This window comes from Lagopus muta, chromosome 12 (assembly GCF_023343835.1).
Source record: "Lagopus muta isolate bLagMut1 chromosome 12, bLagMut1 primary, whole genome shotgun sequence".
NCBI lineage: Eukaryota > Metazoa > Chordata > Aves > Galliformes > Phasianidae > Lagopus > Lagopus muta.
In genome coordinates, this window is record NC_064444.1 from 16,275,077 (window position 1) to 16,297,036 (window position 21,960).

The 21,960-nt window shown below is 39.0% G+C and overlaps 1 protein-coding gene across 3 annotated transcripts in view; it reads right to left on the reverse strand.

Moving 5' to 3' along the window:
• The window catches only part of SLC12A4 (solute carrier family 12 member 4), a 47,275-nt gene that overhangs the window by 20,542 nt on the left and 4,773 nt on the right, over positions 1–21,960 (reverse strand). For 2 of the 3 annotated variants that reach the window (XM_048958404.1, XM_048958406.1), the window contains exons 2-3: positions 7,573–7,667; positions 5,590–5,721 (exon numbers count right to left, since the gene is read on the reverse strand). In XM_048958404.1, coding sequence (XP_048814361.1) covers positions 5,590–5,721; positions 7,573–7,667 — 227 coding nt within the window. Of the gene's footprint in view, positions 1–5,589; positions 5,722–7,572; positions 7,668–10,682; positions 10,940–21,960 lie in introns of those variants that run through there. The other variant, XM_048958405.1, reaches the window with a different exon arrangement.

The following is a 21,960-nucleotide window of genomic DNA, read 5'->3' on the forward strand; positions in this document are numbered from 1 at the left end:
ACATAGCATTCATTACCTGGAATTATTCAAAGCACAGGTAACCAAGATTATACAACATCAGTTTCTCAAATGACACAAATCCGAGAAACATAAGGGAGATGTACACCAATTACTACTGTCCTCCACTTCCACAAAAGCAAACTGCTAATACTGAAACCAGCAATTTAAAAACAAATTCACATCTATCCTATGAGAACAAGCTGAGAGAGCTGAGGCTGACCTCATTAGCAGCCCTCCAGTACCTGATCAGTGCCTATAGGAAAGCTGGGGAGGGACTTTTTGAATGGGCATGTAGTGGATGAGAGGAAATGGTTTTAGACTGACAGAGGGTAGATTTAGCCTAGATATTAGGAAGAAATTTTAGACTGTGAGGACGGTGAGACACTGGAACAGCTTGCCCAGAGGGGTTGTGAATGCCCCTTCCCTGGAAGCATTCAAGGCCAGGCTGGATGGGGCTTTGAGCAACCTGGACTACAGGGAGGTGTCTCTGCCCATAGCAGGGGAGTTGGAACTGGATGATCTTAAAGGTCTCTTCCAACCCAAACCATTCTATGGTTCTATGATCTTCACATTTGCAATCATATTCAGCATTTAGCAAGAGTTATTAAGAGTCATTATGAAGAGTTATTAAAAATACATTTTTAGATATTTTATCGTAGAACCACAGAATGTTTATGATGAAACCAGGTGAGGGCTACAGATTCACAGTAGGGTAGATCCTATCTTACTCCTAGAATTCAAAACATAATTTTGTGTTATAAGTACAAGAGATTTTGAAGCAATGTAGAGAAATGCATAACGTATTTTTTTCATTCTGTGTATTTTACATAAGTCAGTGATCAGAATCAGAATCAGAGATTCTACCTTTCTTCTGCTTAAATCATTTTAGCATCAGACTCTGAATTACTTTTGACAGTGACTGAGAAAATGTAAATTACTCAGGTGACTTCACAGGAACTTCACATTGCTGGCATCTGACACAGTATCTTACAGAATTCTCTTTGCCTAAATAGTTACTTTCAGGGGACAGTCAGATCCCAAACAATGATATCAAAGCATTGCTGGTAAGGATTTTATTTCAAGGAATAGAAGTGTTTCCTCCATTGGCACATCTGACACTCACAGAAATTCAGAGTCCCAAATTGCTGTGGTTTTCTGCCAACGTTTTCCACTGCTTCCATTTCCTAAGGTTTTCTTTTATGTTTAAAATTACAAAGAATGCAGAAACATGGGGGAATAGAGAGTAGACTTCTAAATACCTCTCAATTTTCATACTTTTTCCTATAAACAAACTTGAATTCCTAAACATATTACAGATGAGTAGCATCTAAGGAAACCCATGAACAATTGTCTGAACTACAAGGATGTTAAAAGGAACTACTGACTCAGTTTTTTGAAGTAAGCTTTGAACTCCCTCAGTGACTAAAGTTAATCAGATCAATCAGTTTCCCCATACATGCTGTAACTTGTGTGAACCTCTTGACCACATGCTGATGGTCTGCAATGGACATACCACTGAGACCTACCAGAATGGGGCAAGAGAGCTGTTACTCAGCAGCTCCAGTGCCACACTACAAAGAAGTCCCTAAAACTTCGACTGCCATGTGTACAAAAATTACCATTTTACAGAACTAAAAGCTGTGCTATGATTATGTGTAAGGATGGAAGGAATTGTCATCTTCTGACACTAACAGAAATGATTTTGAAATGAGTTGTTTCAATGCTGAGGATCTTCTCAGGCTGTTCTGTATAGTATACCTGTTTCCTCTGAACAGGTTTCTCCTCTGCAGCAAGGGCAGGTGGAGCACAGTTGTTGTATATTCCATATGCAGTTTTCCAAGCACTAGCAAGGCAGGTGAGTTTTTAGCCTGTCCTTTACACATCTCTCAGCACCTGCTTCCTTTGCATAACAATTTGCCTTATTCCAGCACATTCCTATTTGATCCATTTGGCAGATTTGCTCTACTGTTCATCATCTTCCCCTCCCCATTCATTTGAAATAGCTTTTTAATGTGCATCAAGTTACAACTTAACTCTAGCCACAGAGGAAGAGGAGCCGTGCATTAATTGCACAGTTATGAGACTACTGCTGAGTGGAGCAGCTTAGGAGATGCATAAGTGACTGCCAGCAGACAAAACCCAAACCACAGAATTACTAAGTGTACTTGAGGCACTTAGGACAAATTTAATACGGAGTTTACTCTGTATTTTCCTGCCCTGCGGAATACAAAATACCACCATGAAATGATGCACAAACCCTGCTTGCACCAGCCTGCTCTCAGAAATATTTAACATGAGTTAAACTGCAGCGACTTAATCCTCCTTACACATTTTATAATCAGCAGCCTCCATTGCAATGAGTGTAACGAAACCTGTACTGAAGCCTCAGCAGAATACAGTCTGAAACAAAAAGGTTATTAAGTTCAGTCTCTGCAGCTGTCAAACAAACAAGTTAGTTGCCTCACACTGCATAAAGGAAATTAAGCAGACATTTTGAAGAATGTTTCTGTTCAACTGAGAAGGGAAAGAATCTTGAAAAATCTCAGTTGCAATGCAGATCATGTTTCTGCATGCACAGTGATCACTCTTATCAGCTGTAGACATGATTGATATCAGTATTGATCTGAATCTGAAGGACACTGTTTCCATTGTACCAGTATGACAGGTTATCAAAGCACTTGGCTGCAGGGCTCAGGGACATAGATCAGTAATGACAGCTTTTGCGGTTGCTCTGTAGCATGAGGACAGACAGCAGCACAGAAATGGACTGCCTTATTAAAGATACATGAACTGCAATACTGAATGTAATTTCTACCATGAGAAGGGGATATTTTCACAGTGCTGTGACCAAGTGCTTTAATATATGACTGTACTTAGAAAACATTAACAGTAATCAAAATCTCTATCCTATTACAATTTTTTTTCTGATGTCTAAAGAAGAATTATGCAATCAAAAATACTTAATGTGAATGCTGAAACAGGGTAGCATGCCTACATCAACCTCTTTTCATAAAATCGTAGGGGTTTTGCACTGAAATTCTTCTCATCTTTGTTTGCACCTTCTACAAACTGTGTTGATCATTCCAAAAGTTTAAAAGGGAGGACCATCACATAATATATTTTCCAGAGTCTGTGGAAATGTCAAGTCTCCTTTGGTTGTGTCACCTGAGAAAGCAGATGTCACGAACAAGGCAAAGCACATCATTCTCTGCTCATTTAAGCTTAACATTTGGAAGATCTCTTTTCTTTTTTAAACACCTGCCATTCGGATTTCTGTACGAGATGTGCACACAGTTTTGTGCACTTTCTCATGCTCTCCTCTCTAATTTAAAAGGGTACGATTTGGGGGATACCAGATCTAGAGTCTGCTAGCCCTCCTCACTCCACTTCTGGTCTACAAGATGCCAATTCCAGTAAGTGACACAACAGGACAGGCAGCTCACATTTGGTCACACCAGCTGGACACATGCTGAGCACAGCTGACAGAATACTCAGCAATGAATCAGTTATCAAAGCTAATGCTCAAAACCAGGATGTGCCACCTGCTTCTCATCTGTACGGTTCTGTAACAATTATAGTGTACAGCACTGTATAGTTGCTAGTTTTGAATTTTCAGTTTTTAATCATAATGATTGGTCAAGAACTCAACTATATTCTACAAGATGTTTAAACTCTCATACTGCTTAAGACAAGATGGGGATAAGAAATTCAAACTACTGTTATGATATTGCAATTGATGGAATTTATCTCCGAGACAGACAAGTTAAGCAAATATTCACTTAAGGAAAATACAGTGTTTACATTGAAAATCCTGAGATATTAACACAGGATGACACTGTCACTTTTGGAATAGTTACCCAACTCACTTTACAGCAACCATCTGAGAAGTCTGTAAGCACACATTTTAGTAGGGCATAATTTTGGACAACCAGAAGCCCAAAGTGCATGTTACCAAAGAAGCAGAGCTTTCACAAGGACTGTCTTGCCTTTAAGTTAAAAACAAACTCTCACTTGCCTGTTATTTGCTGCATTTCTTTCCTACAAAGCTATACTGTAACTTCTTTAACCAACATTACACTACACCACCAAATTCTCCTAATTCTTTGTCAACACAAAAATAAGCGATGAGCTTTCAGATTAGACTTCATCTTACTTTGGTATCCTGGATGGGCAGTGGATGAGGAAATAAATGGGAAAAATGCACAGAACTGTTTCAAATGGTAATGGCTGTACTTATTTGAATCTCCCTTCATTTTACCTTTGTTAAGATAATAATGAATCCACAAGAAGTAATTTTATTTTTTTGTTTTGTTTTATGCAACATCACCATATTAACAGCTGATCTTTGGCTTTATTTCCCTCAAAAGCATGCTGCACATAGATGCAGATGAAATTTCATATTGGTTATATGAAGGTAAAAACTTTGAACAGACTCAACAGTTAACATAATACTAAGTACCATACAAAAGCAATAGTTAAAATGTTTAAATTATTTTTTAAAAGTAAGGTTGAAGTACCAAAACCCAGTTACAGTACCTAGACAACCTTCACTCAGACCTGTAGTGATGACATACTGACCACAGTATCACAATACTTTAGCATTTGTGGTCTTGGATAAAATTTAGCTTCAAGAATCATGTTGACTAAGTAACTTTATTAACATGAGTGTAAAAACAAGCAGAGTGAAGAAACAATGTGTGTAAGAAAGCTGGAATCCAGCAGTCAGCAGGGATTTACACGTTTCCTCTTTGAGAACAACAGTGCTGTTTTTCAGCATTATCACTTCTTTCTGTTCGAAACACCCGAAGACTTTCTGACAGTGCTGTAGGATGAAATCTGTAGGATTCAAATGCTATCTCAGTTTTTAAAATTTTCTTTTGAAAGAAAAAAAAAAAATTGCAAGCAAACCGATAGGCCTGCAAATGCAACCATACCAGTAAAAGTTTGAGCACTAACTGAAGTGCTTGCCTGGCTGCCAGACCACTAAGAACAGCAGTTAGAACACAGTGCTTGGGATAGAAATCAAACAACCAACAATCAAACCCCACCTTCAGCTTAGTTACTATAGCCAGCCCAAAGAGGCTAAAGATCTCAATTCAGATCCTTTGGGGTGGAATTCAGTTGATTAAACCCCTGGCAACCACAATGATACTTCAGCTGCCCCAGGGCGCCCAATCTGACCTCCACCCACCACTCTTGAGGGGTGTTGCCTCCTGCAAGCCCTGTGTCATACCTACCAGGCTCACAGATCTCAAATGCTTCCAGGAACCTAAACCAGCGCTGTGAAAAAGTCGTGGGCTTTTTTTGTCACTGTTGATTTGACTCGCTGCTAAAAGCATATCCTATCTATCTAAATCCATACTGGGTATATGCAACGGTATTGTAGTGCATTATCCCCAACCACTGTTTTGGTTCCAGTTTTGTTTTTGTTTTTATCATCTTACTACTTACCAGCGAGCTCTTTGCAAAGCTATCATGACACCTTCAAACTACAGAAGTTAAGATAAAGCGGAAAGGAGTCCAGTTCTCCAAAACCACACATGGAATCACTAAGTTGATTAGCTGGCCATGGAAAGAATCTTTACTCACTTTTGATACTTTCTTCTTGGAACCATCAGTGTTTTCTGCTTCTTCATGTTCCTTAACACCTTGGGTAAGATTAGTGTAGTTGACCAGCTTGCCAAGCAGAGATGACACTTTTGGTCGTATATCAAGTTCTTCCTGTGGGAGAAGACAACCAGTCAACTTCTGTGAGTCACAGCATTGAGGGAGAGCTGCTGGGGTCAGGCCTTCCATGAGTAAAAGCAAGGGAATCAGAGAGTATTTAATTGCACTGATGAGAGAATTTATTTTCTGAAACAAGGGCAATTCTGCTAGGAAATGGCAACAGGTGTGCATTATATACCCCCCCCCCCTTCTCCTTAGGTACTGATAAAACAAATTGTATCAGTAAAGACAAATTCTGATCTCTGTGGCTGTAAGAAATTGAATACATGCCTTATATGCAGCTCTAACATAATTGACAAAAAGAGATACACTTTTAAAAGGGTCAAGTTTACAAGTAAGGCAGCAATGTCATTGCAGACTGAGGTCTGATTGTTTTATTATATTTTTCAAACTTTGTAATCTTATTTATGTGGATCTAGATTTTTTTTTTTTTTTTTTAAATCCCAGAAGCCACATCTGCAGTGCCTCACAGTTTTACATTCTTCCCATCCAACATCTGCTTCTGAAAGCATTTTCAAGGCCAAATCTGTGGCTTCTCCATGCAAACAAATACTTTCCTCAGACAAAGAAGGAAAAAAAAAAAAAAAAAAAGCAGCCCAGTGAAACAGCTAGCCTGCAAAGAAACAAAACCAGGACAAAGTCACTCCCTTACTCTCTCTCTCTGAAACTGAAATGCTTCACATGTCAAATTGCACAAGATGTAATGCAAGGCAAAGAGAAATTACTCTCTATACAGAAAATAAAAAGCTGATTAAGACAGATTTCATTGTCTGGAGCTTTATCGTATCTTCATGTGTTGTCACGAACAGTTTCTAGGAGGATCTGATGCATAAACCCACTCCGAATGGTTGAAAGGATGCCATGAGCTAAGTATCCCTTTTCTTACTCCTTCCTCAGATCTCATCTGTGAAATCTACAGGTTTCATCTTCAAAAATCTGGTTATGATTACTTCCAGAAAGAGGTTGAGGTAACATGCTCCCCATTCAGTTGGGCAGCATAGCCTTTGGGATGTTCTGTTCCTCCTCTTTAGTAGTACAGAAACAGCCTGCAGTCCTGCTGTGCTGTTGCTTATGAGAAAAGCAGGCGTTGTAAGTAACAGCAGATCAAATTCCACAAACTGCCAGCCCTCCACAACATGCAAGTGAGTTCATCCTGATCACAAACTTACTGTGCTTTGGAGGAAGGAGACACCAGAGCTGGGAGCATGCTTCAAAGTCTTTAGCTCAAGCACACTGCCATAAAAACAAAGTTGTAGTGTTTCCAGGGCAGCAGGCACATAAGTTTGTGTTAGGCTCAGTGCCACACAGCTGAACTCTGCAGGGGTCAACCTGGCTGGGCATAGGAGCTGAGTTCCCAGCATGTGAAACATAGGGTGCAAGTTCCCAGGATGGCTGTGAAGCCATTATTCAGGAGCTTTGCTGGAAAACAGCTGCAGAGCCAATCACATACTCTCTGCACTGCTCCCCAGAACCTCAACTTCTGAAAATACCTTTTAGAAACTTGGTCTTGGCAGACCATGACATATTTTCACTTACTGCAGTGCCAGTGAGGTGAGGAGGACGACTGTGCTCAATTTTGTATGGGTCCAGCTGGTGTAACCACAGCTTTGCTGTTTAAACTACTCAGGTCACTTCTGCTACCATTATGTTTTAGTACTTTATAGATTTAAACACACCAAAGGCTTTTAGATATCAGGTTCCCCAACAGTGAGAGTTAGGTACCAAAGCACCTGAGCCTTTGCAACGCTCCACATTCCACTGAATGATAAATAACATGTGTTCAGTCTCTCCCGGTTTGGAAGATCACAAATCACATCAAAACTGTGAAAAACAGTCAGAAATTACCTCAAACAGGGCCAGATTTTTGTCATAGTAATCACCTCCTTTGCTGGCTTCTGAACTGTTGAGAAAAGGGCTGTTTTCTTTATGGTTGCCATGACCTGAAAAGAAAAAAAAAAATAGGTTTTGGAAAGAGCAAGAGAATTCCCAAGGAAACTTTTTAATGCTGACATCAGAAACCACAGGGAATAAACTTGTTTGTTCAACTTAATCTGTTTTGTTTTAGTATCTCATGTTATGCAACAGAACCTATATCAGAGCTGTTACACTGACAAAGGAGTTTCTTCTGTTTCTGTTCCTGTTTTCAGTAAAGCAGATGAGCAAGTCACCGCAAAGCAAAGCGTACAAGCAGGGGCACAGCTACACTGCTGTGTGCACCTCTGTTCTCAAATGTTTCCTTTGATAACTGCTTCTTACACAGAGCTGTGACAAATGAAAAGACACTTCTTTTGCACCCGGAAAAACTGAAGCCAAGAGAACCGTTTGGGCACCATGTGCAAACACACTGGGTAGATCTAATGAAACTGAACAATACCAAGACCAAACTCTGTTATTACAATACTTGTAAATATTAACCAGAAACCTCTTTTCTTTTTCCGACTCTTTTCTTCTCTTTATTATTTTCCCCCTCCCCCACCCATGCCAACTAATTTCTAGATCTCAAAACATGCTCACTTCATGAAGTATTGTGAATCCTTATTGTATTTTGAATGCAGGCTGCGCATTCTTCACTCCTCTTTCAGATTAAGACCTAACATCAGATATAGTAAAAGTAAAGCATAAGACAACCTGAGAGATCAGTAGATCTTTCTGAAATAGGTAGAAATTAAATGAATAAAGGGCACAATGATACAAAATTATCTCTGCCAAAATTAAAAAGAAAAAAAATGAAGTTGATTCCAGCAATAAGTTCTCTGACCTGTGGCTCCCCTTACAAAAATTCCTTTCTTTTGCCTATAACTCTTCCCTCCCTGCTCTTTCAGCCAATACAAACTAAGATTTCCAAGAGTGTCTCCTTAAGAGAAAATCAATCCAAGGAATGATCTCTCTTTACAAAAACAGTAACCACTAAAGAAATTGAAAATGAAAGGAAAAATGGATTGTCTCAAATGCAAGCTGAAGTACAACACACTGAATATATAAAAAGCACAAGAGTAAAGATCTGGATTTTTTGGTGCATGTTTTCAACAACTATAGTAATCAATTGAAAAAGGCCATATTAAAATAATTTAGCATAACAGGAACGAACGCATTTCTGCATTTTGAAGTCTAAATCAACTTACAGAATTAATCTAGAAGGCAAACACACAACTCCTCCCCTACTCACATGGACCAGCATATACCACCATGCTGTTACAAGTAATTGCTATGGGCAAAATAATAGGACAAATGTCAGTGCTGTTCTTACTGAGGGCAAGTAATGCGAGGGAAGAAGCGCTGCTTGCTTGAAGCTGCACACAGGTGCTTCAGGCAAAGCTGTTAGGGGAAAACAAGAAACCACAAACAACAGATGTCTTAGTAAGTTTTTGCAATAACCATCAAGCTGACCATAAGCACTTGTAGATAGCAGTGCACTGTGATTATGAGCCTATTGCTTTTCTCACAGTTCTCACAACACCAAAATGTGACACAGCAGCTGCCTTGCACAAGTGGGCTCAGACTACCTGCACACTTTAATACAATGTAAGAGATGTTGCTGTATATTGTAAAATTTCTGCATGACTTGGAAAAAACAACTGTAGGCTTAGCAACACAGTATGAAAATTACTTGTTTTTCAATTCCAGTGAGACAAATATTTAGTAAACAAGCCATAATAATTGCTTGCTTGCTGTATGCGTTAGGTCTTTGATTGGCAAAGAGAGCATACTAGACCAATTTTATTGCAGTACATATTGCATGCTGTGCTGAAGTCCATTCTATTCTATTTTGATCAAAGCACAGTTGCTATTCTTGCTGAGGAAATTGAGTCACAAGTTTTACTTATGAAATTGAAAACGGGCGGTCTATTTGACTAACAAAATTGAGCAGTTTAGTCTGTGCAGTACCTCATTACACTTTGTTTTCTCACCTCTTACGTACTCACTTCAGTAACTCTTCTTTTTTTAAATAAAAATAATATTTAAAAATTATTTGATGTCCTGGATTTCTTTGTTCTTTCACCTTACAGAACCTGCTTATCACTGTCTCGAAAGCAAAATGGGTATTCCATTATTTATAATGCTTATAGAGCTTTGTTTTGTTTTGTTTTGTTTTTTAAGTATATTAAATCACGCCGTTGTCAAGACAACCCATACATTCAATCCCAGATTTTCAGATCAGATGACAATTGCTTTGCTCATTCAAAATGCCAGGCCACACATCTTCATTTTACTCCACTTCAGGATTTTTCACAATTGGACTCTTCAGAAGCTCTACGTCTCTCTCAAAAAGAACATCTGACTCCTCTCTATTCACCATTTGTGTTTTCTAGCATCACCAAATTCCTTCCCTCTTGCCTTTCCTTTTGAATTTAATTCCTTGGTGGGATTGCTCTGGGTACCTTTCTGCCCAATGGAAGCCCAAACAAAGCTAACTGCAATAGAAAAATCAGTAAAACAAGTGACTGGAATTAGAGTATTGTTTTTTGCAATTGCTAGGGCGTTTTTCTCTATGAACATTAACTCCCTTCTCAAACACTGTGCTCCATATCCTCCATTTTCAGGCATGGTAAGTTTACATTCAAATTCTGTGGAAGGACATCAATCTTTTAATTTTACCAATAGGTGGATCTGGGTGCTGCAAAGTTGTGTCCCACATCAAAAAGAGTACTATATTGAAAAGTTAAGAAAAGCTAATTAAATGGTAGCCAAAATCACCTTCACTACCTGTTGTACATTCAGTGTAGTCTCTGCCTTTCATACACATTCTAAAACACATCACCAAAGCATTCATCTGATCTCCTCTAGTGATTTCTATATTCCGTTTCCAATTTCCTCAACAAGAATCACAAGTGTCCTTTGACCAAAATAAAATCAGATGGAGCGTAGCAAAGCATGTAATACAAAATACAATAAAATATTTGTCCAGTATATTTTGTTTGCCAATGAGCAATACCAGCACCTTCAAACAGACTTACTTGCATGGGAAGAGCTTGTTATCTCCGTTAGTTTTGGAAGAGAGCGGAGGTGACCTCGGAAAGACACGCCAGGGAATTCTTGCCCCAGCATCACGTGAGGATAGCTTACATTCTGAAGCATGAAGTCTCCTGGATAAGCACCATCTCGTGACACAGGTACTGTTTTCCACATCCTTAATTACTGAGCCTTTGGTCTTGGACAGTAGCTATGCAGTGTTAGTTTTCATGATGCAACTGTTTTGCATGGAACGTTTCATAAAGAGAGAGCTACATACTCTGCAACAGAGAATAATTTATTTGCCTTAATTCCTAACTAATTTTTTAAAATTATTATTATTTTTAGGTATGTAAACTACATTCCAATTTGGTTGATGTTTTCACTTGTTTCATTACTTCTCAGTCTTCACTATCTTTCAATAATGAAGGCTTCTTAATTATTAAATTATTAATACCTTCTGAATCCTGCCAATTCTCTTCCAAACCAAATCATTCCATTTACAGCCACCACTTCAATTGTACAGTCTATCTTCAGTTCTCCATCACAGTTCCCTGAGCTTTTTACAGCTCACCCACCCAGGCATGGACACAGGTCTACAGAACAGCATTCATCGTGTGAATCGCATGCGTTCCATAAAACTTCAAAGATGTCCAATGAAACAAAACCTAAAAATCCTAAGTATGCACGCTCCTATACACTCAAACACATAAGGCCAGGAGACAAAACAAAAATAATTAAAGGATGTCCAAATCTTTACCCAACATTTACCTGGTTGCCATGGTGGCAGAGCTGCACCAGGCAGTCGGTGGACAGGTTTTATTTTGTTATTGTCTTAGACAACCTAAGCTTTTTGGAGAAGGCTAAAAACAGAGGACAGAGTCCACATTATTGTGTTGTTTCTGGACACATTGGGATGGAGAAACAGTTTTCCCACTAGAACACTGTATGCACAAGACTTCGTTGAAAGCCATTGCATTTTGGTTAGTGAAGGATTAAAAAAAACAAAAAGAATTCAAGGAAAACTACAGACAAAGGCTAAAATAACGATAAGAATGACAGATCAGCAAGTATAAAAGGAAGCCAAACAATTAGGCACAGTGCAACTATCGTAAAGAAAGACCAGGAAGCTTCACAGTGATAAAGTGTACTCGGCCAGACTGGTACAAGAATAATCATCCCTTTGAGAAGCTGGCAGGAGCAGCTGCATGACTTCACCTGTTAAGGTTTTGTTCTCTTCTATTGTCAGTTCCCAAACTCCCTGAAAGAAAACTACCACTCCCCTAGTCCTTCATCATGCTCAGTTAAATGAAATTAGTATATCCTTTTGGACATGACTAATCCAGAAACATTCAGCTAGTTCTTACAGAGTGATTTATCCATCTTACAAGGTGCTTTATCTACATGACAAGTTAAGGCATGCTGAAGGCACAGATGGACATTGTACGACTAGCTTTTGTCTAAGCAACACATAGAACAAGGAAAAATACAGTAATGCAAATTAATCTTAAAACTTTTTAAAAAGTATTCCCAAGAGCACTTTGATCACAAATCCACACTACTTTGCTTTTACAGGCACATATCTGGGTTGATTAAATGAAAGTCAGCAGAGGCACATACACCATCCTCCCATCACACCTGCACTCAGAGCATCTCAAGAGGAACCCAGTCTCTCCAATGTGCTTTGCAGGGCAGGCAAGCTGGACAAAGCCCCCAGTTACAGCTACAAGCTGTGATGACAATATACTGAGTGCCCACCATTCTCCCTGCCTAAAGTAACAATTCTAATTCTCAATTTATGTATTACATCCTTTGAAATCAGAGCTAGAACTGAAGTGTTAGGTCTGAAAAAGGAAGGAACTTGTTGGTTCATTTACCTCTTCATAACTGAGGAACAGCAGAGATTCACTAAAAAAACAGAAGCTCAAATTAAAGTCTTCTCCCACAACACAGTTTCATTTCTGGAGCAGTATAAGAGCTAATGTCTTGTTTGTAATTTTACTATACACATACAGGTTCCTTTCTGCACACTACAGCAAAAGTATTTTTGTAATGAGACAGGCTGCACAGCAGCTAGCAGCACTTTTCAAACATCACTGGTCACAAAGCCTGTGACAGCTAGAGATAAATGGAGAGGTTTTCATGCACAGAGAACATTGCTACATCTTATATATTTAATCTATCCCTTATAGTTTTAGTATTTCATCTACAAATTAACAGTTAGAAACTAGAATGGATACACAAACAGCTGGAATGGGATTCCTTTAGCCTAATTTCAGCTATCTAAACACTAGGCAGTTATGTTCAACTAATCGTGTACCTCACTCTTTAGTCAGGACAAAACAGCTCAATCTGTTGACCCCTGGAGAGCATCCCCTGTATGTGCATATTGGCAAGCTGAAAATTATCCAGAATTCAGCTGGAAATTTTGCCCCAAAAACAAGAACAGTTTGCTAGACTTACTGTTCTCCCAAGGGCTCCCACGGATGCAAATGGATACACACATGATGGATATTCTAGAGCAGGAAAAGTTATGGAAACAATGGGATTGCTGCAAACAAATTATATTCAGGTAGAATATTTCTTTACAGCACAACCAAATAGTTTTATTAGTCAATGCAATTTTGTGCAGACATTTGTTCACAGCTTTAAGGATTAAACTTCCATTAAAAAAAAGCTGTCCAAACCCATTTCCATTACACTTCAGGGTTTGTTGTTGTTTTGTTGTGGTTCTTTTTTCAATTTGTTTGTTGTTATTAAGAGGAACCGTTGTGACAGTTTTTGACAAAGCAAATTCCAAGTGTTAGTAGTGATAATACTTCCCCAAACAACTGTACCACAAGATAAAACTCGGTTCCCTGATAAAGGCTGTGCAACGCTCAGATAGCTCTCCTCATACCATACAATAACAGTGAAGTTCTGCAGAACCGAGTGTTGCTGAACAGAAAAGCCAAAATAATTTTCTTGTCTTTTCCAAGCAGTTCAAGAACCCTGATACCTCTGCCTTCAGCAGCAAAGTACTAAAATAGTTAAAGTGCATGAAGGGACCACCATGTTAAGATAGCAATGCATGCAACAAGGCTGCGTGGGAGGAGAGAACAGCAGAATGAAAGGGCAGATCAGTGAGCTCTACCCAGACAGCTTTTAGGCAGCAAAAGGAAACTGTGCTTTAAGCAGGCTCAAACTACCACTTCCACTGACAATACTGAACTCTCATATGCCACAGCTGGATGTTTACTTCTAGAAGAATCTGCAGTTGAAAGCCAAACTATTGATACTTGTGGGTATTTTTAAGAGTGTAATTTGCTCATTCACTGCTATAAGACTAGCACATAACATTATTTACTTCACTATGGATTAGCACTCTCATTAAAATTTTGTATTTACTGGATTTTACCCCAACAAGTGAAGTGATTCTTAAGCACTACGCTGCAGATATCTACACATTTACACTCACCAGCTTCAGCACCTGCAAAAGCTACACAAAGCACGGTTTTACCAAAGATAAGTTAAAAGCTGTATTGCTGATAATATATTAGTTCTTCTGAAACAGTTCAGAGTTCCAAACACTGTGTTTGTGGTCTGCGTGAAGGAAAGAGACAAAGCTTTCCCACACAACCTACACAACACTTAGGCTGCAGCAAAGTAAATAACTAAATGAACAGTTAAGCAGAGATAGCTGATTTCTCCTTAAATAAAAAGGCATGAAATTACTACTGGTCTTCTACTACTTTGCAAATCTAGGCTAGGGAACAGTTCTACCAAACAAATTAGCTAATACTTCGCAACTCAAAGGATTTAGGAATGTAATAGCCCACTGCTTCAGAAAGTACAATGATTTCACTCTTCAGTTAAGATACACTGATAGCTTCAGAACACTATAATCCTCTGTGGATATTAATATCAACATGAAGTACTTACCCTTCAGCAATAACTCTTTGCCATTTGCAGTAATTTGGTTTACCATTATTCTTCTTTCTGCTTTTAGTGCATGCTTTAGAAAATGCCTTCTCTGGCAAGTCCTGAGGATCAGACAAGTTCAATACTGTATTCCCAAAAGAAGTTTTTCTACCTCCTCTGACAAAGTGACTGCTGCCTGCAGAGCTGAATGGAATTGATCTCTTTCAGGAAACAAAAGGGTTCCTTAAAGAAAGCTAAGCCAACGCTGATACAATCCTGGCATTATAATCTTTTAAATAGTGAGAAAATAGGCAAATATCAAGATCTTACTGAAAACGCTGTTTGTGAAATTGGACTCGGCCACGTCCAAGAGGCACATTGCACGCTGTTTGCACACTTACTCAGAAGAGTGTGAGCCACAAATCTGCTGCTTGCATAGTGTGGAATCAGACAGCATTTTAAACTAGCTAATGCCATGAAAATAACAGCTCTGTGACGTTTGCCCTCCGGGCATTTCAGCTTTCAAGTGAAAACAGTGATGTATTTCTTTCCATCTTCAATAACTTTTACTATGATTATCCATTAGGGGATAAATCATATGAAAGATGCAACAAAATAAATAAATCTGTACAATAAAAAGGAGGCTTATATAAGAGACATGTAGATACTAACAATGGTTTTAAGTAGTTCACAATTACTAGAACCCCATGCATTCTGTTTGTTTATAAGGTAATCTTCCAAATACCACACACACCACACCAGCTCCTTTATCCAGCAATCACCAAGAATGCCTGTGATTAAAATGCCAAGTCACTTTTGAGAAAATGGATTTAGGAACTCACACACTGCTTCAGAGCTTTCATAATCTAACTCTTCATTGCCAGCTGAAAAACACTACAGTGAAGTACAAAGGTTGTTTTTATAATACACTTCAGAGGTTCCTTCATGTGGAAGAACTCCAAATCATTTCTCACGACTATCATCCCCGAAACTCAGTCCCCTCACACGCATGAAGGCATCTCAGATAGAACACACCCTGTGTCAAAATACAGCAAGGAACATGTTATTGCTATCCCTGTCTCAGGGAAAGCCTCTTTCCCTGCAGAAAAGCAATCCCAGTTTCTCTGAGACACCAACACACATCTGTGAGACTGGCATATAGGTTCCATGCAAAATTTACTTCACTTTTCTCTTTGATATCAAATAAGGGAAATTGTTTTCAGCCTTGTAACCCATTCAGCTGACCACAGGAAGAAAGATGAACACGTGTAAGAAATAAAACATATGCCAAAACAAACAACAACAACTAGAAGCCATGGAGTGAGAACAAGCAGCTGGGAACAGCTCAGAGAACTTCCTACAGAGAACACATAGAACTAATGGAGATACAGGCAAGAGTGCTTTGTATCTCCAGACATACATAAAATGACTGAAAAAGGTTTAAATTACTTTGAGAATGCCTGTACATTTTATGCATTGCATTGCACAATGCACACACATTTACTGTCCATTCCTGAAAGACAGTGGAACACATCTCTAATCAGTTACAGCTTATACTTAAGTTCCAAATGCTTTATTCATTTTCAACTAATTCATATAGAAAGGAGTTAGTAACATTTTTCTTGCACTGAAAATTATTTACTAATTTTTAGCCAAAGAGGGCTGCTGGTAGTAAGCAGAAGGACAAAAAAAGAGCTATGCTTCTGTAGGCACCAAAGATGAAGAGCTGATTTTTCCATGTGGTGCTAAAATAAAAAACAAACCTCACTGCTCCATTGGTTACAATACTTACAAAATGCTGAAAAAGTCAAATTCAGCCTGGGACATCTCCAAGCAAAGAAATCACTCGCTCCCTATCAAAAAATTTGGAGGGTGGAGACATTGCTTATATGATAAGCAACAAACCACATTACTGGTAATATATATGTATACATATATATTCCAGAACACAATTATCCAGAGCTTGTAGCTCTTCTGAAATAGCACAAAATACTACATGCTGCAGCACAGCACAAAACAAGACAAAACCAGGTGTCTGGAAAAGGCAATGGCTTTTACCATTGTTTTACAGCAAGTTTGTCAGTTTGCAAGAGCATCAGAGCAAATTGAGAGCAGCATGTGACAACACATGGAGACTCTTCATGGGGCAACAGGTAATACTGGTTCACTTCTCTTCTGCTCCACCAGTCAGGAGTTAAATCGAGTACATGCAGGAGAAGGCTGTTCAGAAGAAACTCATGGACACATGGTGGAGCTCAGCCCTGCTAAACGTATACTTCTACCAAAAAACCTAGATCACAGCATCTTCAAAGAGGGCAAAGGCAAAGCACCACATTAAAAATTATTCCCAGCACTTTGTTAAGTTACAGCTCTAAAGCTTCCTGCGTGTACACTGGGGGATATCTTATGAAAAGGCACATAAATATCCTGCTGCCTGGTTAGTCAGTATTGGGTTTTTCCTGTCCTATTTGGCTGACACGTCCCTGAAATTTATCCATGACATTGCTGCTGTGTTCTCTGGAAAATACAGACATATAAAAAAATGAATGATCTGTCTCTGCTTGAGCAGTGTAAATTTCCTCTAAGTTATATCTGTACTAGAACTGAATTTGGATAAGCTTGGCAGAGTTTGCTTCAGGTACTCCAGAAACAGCTGTGCTCTGGAAATCATGCCCAGTACAGGATGCCAAATACAAATTATGAATGTAAGGAAAGGAAGAAATCCCAAGGAGAAGTGGCAAAATACCTTAAACTAGTATTCCTGCTGAATATTTCATATTGTAAAAATGACAGACTGGACAGTAATGACCTTAGCAGAGGAAAATCAGAAAATGTTCGGGAGCGGTCAGTTCTGAAATTAGACATGCAGAACCATCAGGGAACATCTACTTTAGTATTATGTATCAGCTTTGAATACAAACTTATACAAAGTGGATCAGGACGACAAAGCTTCCAAACACGAAAGTAGAAAACAGAAGAGAAGCAGTTATGCACTATCCTCCATCAAAGAGCACAGCAACCATAAAGTCTCCTTGAACTGCTCAGGGCTGCCTCAGGCCCGACCTCCTACACGGAAATGCAGAAATGGACTTTGCACAGTGACTACGCTTGGGGCTGCTCAGATCAATAGCGCAGAGTTATAACACAAGGCTGCATTACTATCAATAATTTTATGAAAAATAATTTTACTCCAGGGCATTTTTTATTTCTTTTTACTGCAGCAATCAGCAATATAAAGTATGCAAGAGCAAGTCTCAACAAGTGGCTCCTCCTTAGAAGTTACCCTCAATCAGCAAATAAGTGGTTTCCCGTGGCACACTATAAGAATCCCTATTTTTTCTTTGACATGGAACTGAAAGGCAGAAGTTTAGCCTAAATGGCTCTATGGAGATACCTCTGACAATTGAATGGTGTTCTAAATCCTACAACACAAACAAATTCTGGCTATAGACAGGAAAATGAAAAATGGTAATTAGGCTATAGAAAAAAAAAACCACCACCAGTTTCATTCAAGCTTAATTAGCTTGAACCTATACATAGTACAGCATGCCTCTGTCCTAAACAGAGCCTGCGTCATCTCTCCTCTCCCAGGGTCTTGTTATACAATCCCTGCTGCAGCTCCCTGCGAGCCAACTTCCAGCATAAGCTTCAGCTTTGATCCTAACTGTCAAAGTAATCAATAGATTGCATCCTAGTTATGTTACAGACCACATGTCAGTCAATGAAAGAGCTGGGCCTCTAGGAGCATGCAGGGCATCCTGAGCAAATTAACTGTTCTGGATTTGAGAGGATGGACCACTGGGACAAATTTGCAGGGGATTAGGCAAACCCAGAAACAGAGCAGCAGCAGAAATGCTGCTAAGCCACATCCAACACAAACCAGCTTCCTGGTTTCTTGCCATTGCACAGTGACCACCCACACAAAGATGGTACGACGGCTGTCCCCTTCACTAGTACAGCAGTCTCCTCTCTCACCTTAAGCTGCAGCTGCCCAGCACAGCCTGGCACCCGCCTTCCATCTTCCACTTAGCAAAATGCCATTTCATTTACATCTGCAACAAGTCTCAGGCTGCCTCCAGCGAGCAAAGACAGCTAACTTGGCAGTTTTGCCAAGTGATCAACCTTCCCCACTCATCCATAAGCTAATGGAATCAAAGCTCTTTTTGGTCAATTAGTGCTTTATTCTGCACATTAAATCCCACCTCTCTGTTCTACAGAGCGGAATGAAGATCAAAAGATGATTCAAAAAAAATTCCACCAAGTACCTTTAATAGCAGCAAATAACTGAGGGGAAAATGTATTCCCAGCACTGTCATAACATATACCTCTGTTGCTTAGACATGTATTAAGGCTGCTGGAAAAAACCAGCCATCTTTTTCCAGGCCAAATGTAATATCTACCTCAAAAAAACTAAATCTCTATTATACGACCTGTTTGAAAAAATGCTACTTCTTCAACTCCAGGAACTTCACAAGTGATAATCTGAGACTCTGGAAGCAATGCTTAAAAAATAAGGGCAACTCAGGACAAACAGGCAGTATGCACCCTGCAAAACAACCTCCAGATAGGTGTGCACTGAATGACAATACTGAATAACAAAGGTACCTGCTCCACGTGCTACCTCTCATATTCTGAAAAGAAGAGAGCTGTACTACAAACCAGCTTACACAATGCTCTCATACCCTGAAGAGAAGCTTGCCATACATACCCTGAAGAGAAGCTTGCCATACATGGATTATAAGACCTGTATTTTCCGTATTTATATTACTAGGGTTCTGGTAATTATTAACTACTTAGCATCATTAAATTAGTATCTACATGACTCTTACAGATTTATCTTTCACATGGTTGATCCTCTAATGGGTAATCACTTTATAATTAAAGACAAAACATAATAAATACCTGTCAAGATTCTGCTAATATTTTTGGTGTATGCTATTTCTCTATTTTGAGTACTGTTTGCTTAGCACTCACTAAGGCAGCCAGAGTGAAAGATGCACAGTTCTCCACATGTGACAAAAATTGAACTATACTGAAAGAAATCACCCAAAGCAGCACAGTGAAAGAACAAAACACAGCAATACTCACTTGGCATCATTTAAACAGATGTCTACTGAAAACCAATAAAGAGGCTTTACAAGATCAAACAGCAAAAAGTATTGAAACTTAGTCAACAAGGTTACAAAGTACCTTAGCCACCATTCTAAGTAGAACTTCAGAGCAAAGTCAAATTTAAACCTCACTTTTAGGAGCAGGCAAAAATGTAATCCTTTATTTTGCTGCAGCTGGGGTGAGAGAGGAAAGGCAATGTCAGTATTTTCTTTAGGGAAATGAAATCCTGCAGAAATTTGTAAGGGCAAGTTAAATGAAACAAACATAAATCAGTTTTATATGTGAGGGAGGTAGGTACCAAAAACACAGTATAACTAATCCAAAGACCGATTTTAATTCCTTTAGAGATTGAACAAGAAACACCGCTTCAGCATGCAAGAAAAATAAGAAACCATAGTTGAGGAATAGCTTGGGATGGGTACTCAGCAAGTCAAAAGGAGTGTGCGTTTACAGAGGGATTTAGATAGAAAATCCATGTACTTTCACATGCAATTGCTTAATCTTCTAACAGAGGTGTGCTCCTAAGCAAAAATAAATACATTAGTAAACCAACTGCTACAAAAGACTGGCAGCAGCTTTTCCTTTTTAATTCTTATTTCTATAACCCTTTTTTTTTTTTTGCAACATATAGACCTGTCCACCCACAGTCACAGGAGTTGCCTTCAACTCTCTTAGACATATCACAAAGATTCTCTAGTGAGCTTTTCCAAATAACTCAAATACCAAAGAACCCGCAGAAAGGACCGCGTTTTCCTATATTTAGTGAAGTCTCCTGCAGCCAGCAGCTGGCACACAAACCACTTGGTGCTGGACAGCTGCAGCCTGACCAGCTCTGCCTTAACCACTGCCCAGCTTAGAGGTATGAGAAATGTCTTTACCAAAAGTGATCGTTCATGCAGTAATCTGAACTTTTTTCTCCTCTCATACAACCATTTTTTTAAATTGAATTTAACTCAGTAAAGCTGCATGGTACTAAGAACATCAAGGAATTTGAGTATCTGCCATGGACTCCATGAAAGCCAGTCACACCAGATCTTAGAAAAATTCCTTTGCTTTCAGGTTACAATCTTTTTCACCTATCCAAGCATTACACATAGCTAATGGTGTCACAAAGCACTTCTCCACTTTCATTTTTCACATACCACATGCTTATCTCTCCTTATCTCCAGCAAGGGCCCACTTATCTCTGCACCTGTGTTGTTGAGAAAAGCATTCTGGAGTTCTGTGCTGCAAACAGTGTTGTGCTAACTGCCAATGTACAAGGAGCAAAAAAGCACTGGGCTTCACAAGGATGACCGTGCTGCTAAGCCTCCTTTCAGGATCTGCATTTCCAATGACAATCACAGCACTGTATATTAATTATATTCACTGTTGAAGGGATTAACTCAAATCAAAATATCTCAATCTCTTCACATAACAGGAACCAGTATTGGCATATTCAGTACTCATAGGACTCAAAATTCCACTTTAAGCTTTACAGAGACAGGAAATTGTGATGCAAACCTTAGCAGAATATGGTTTCTCTTGTTGCTGTTTTCTTCCCAACAGAAAAGAAAAAAAAAAAAACCCTTCCTCATTAAAATTAGGTTTAAGGAGATGTAATATCCATACCATTTTCATCAAAACAATAGTTAACTATTCACAAGAAGAGGAAGTTCACTGACATCAGTGTACTTCTCAAGTTATTTTTCTCCCTAACAGTTCCGAGCTTCTGCCTCAAATTCCCAAGCCCCCTCTTGCATGACTTCTTTCTGCAGTTTTGAGGCAACAGGAATACTGCTGAAGGCACACATGCCACAGAGCTTACGCAAAAACCTGCTGCTATGACAACTCTAACAGCACCACTTACCCACATTGCTGCTAGCAGAAATTTTAGCTTGAATTTCAGATAACCTAAAATATTTTTAGCCACTTACTTCTCTCATCCCTATTTAGCTGTAGTATCTAATTTGTTATGACTAACTTTACCTTGTCTCTGGTCTTCGCCAAAACATTCATACATAAGAATGAAGTGCTTTGCAAAGTGATTTGTTTAACTCCATTAGATGTACCTTCAGATGTATTTTATGCCAGCTTTATCTTAAGTCTTGAAAGCAACTTAAAACCTTTACTAATAAAGTATTTCATATTTAAAGCAGTGGACTGAGAAAAAGCTTAAAATAAAAATTAACTGTCATCACAGGAGAACTTTCTTGATCCATGTTCTCTGGTTCAAAAATAGTTTATTAAAACCGACTGGCATTATCTGCTGCTGCACAAGGACACAGTGCA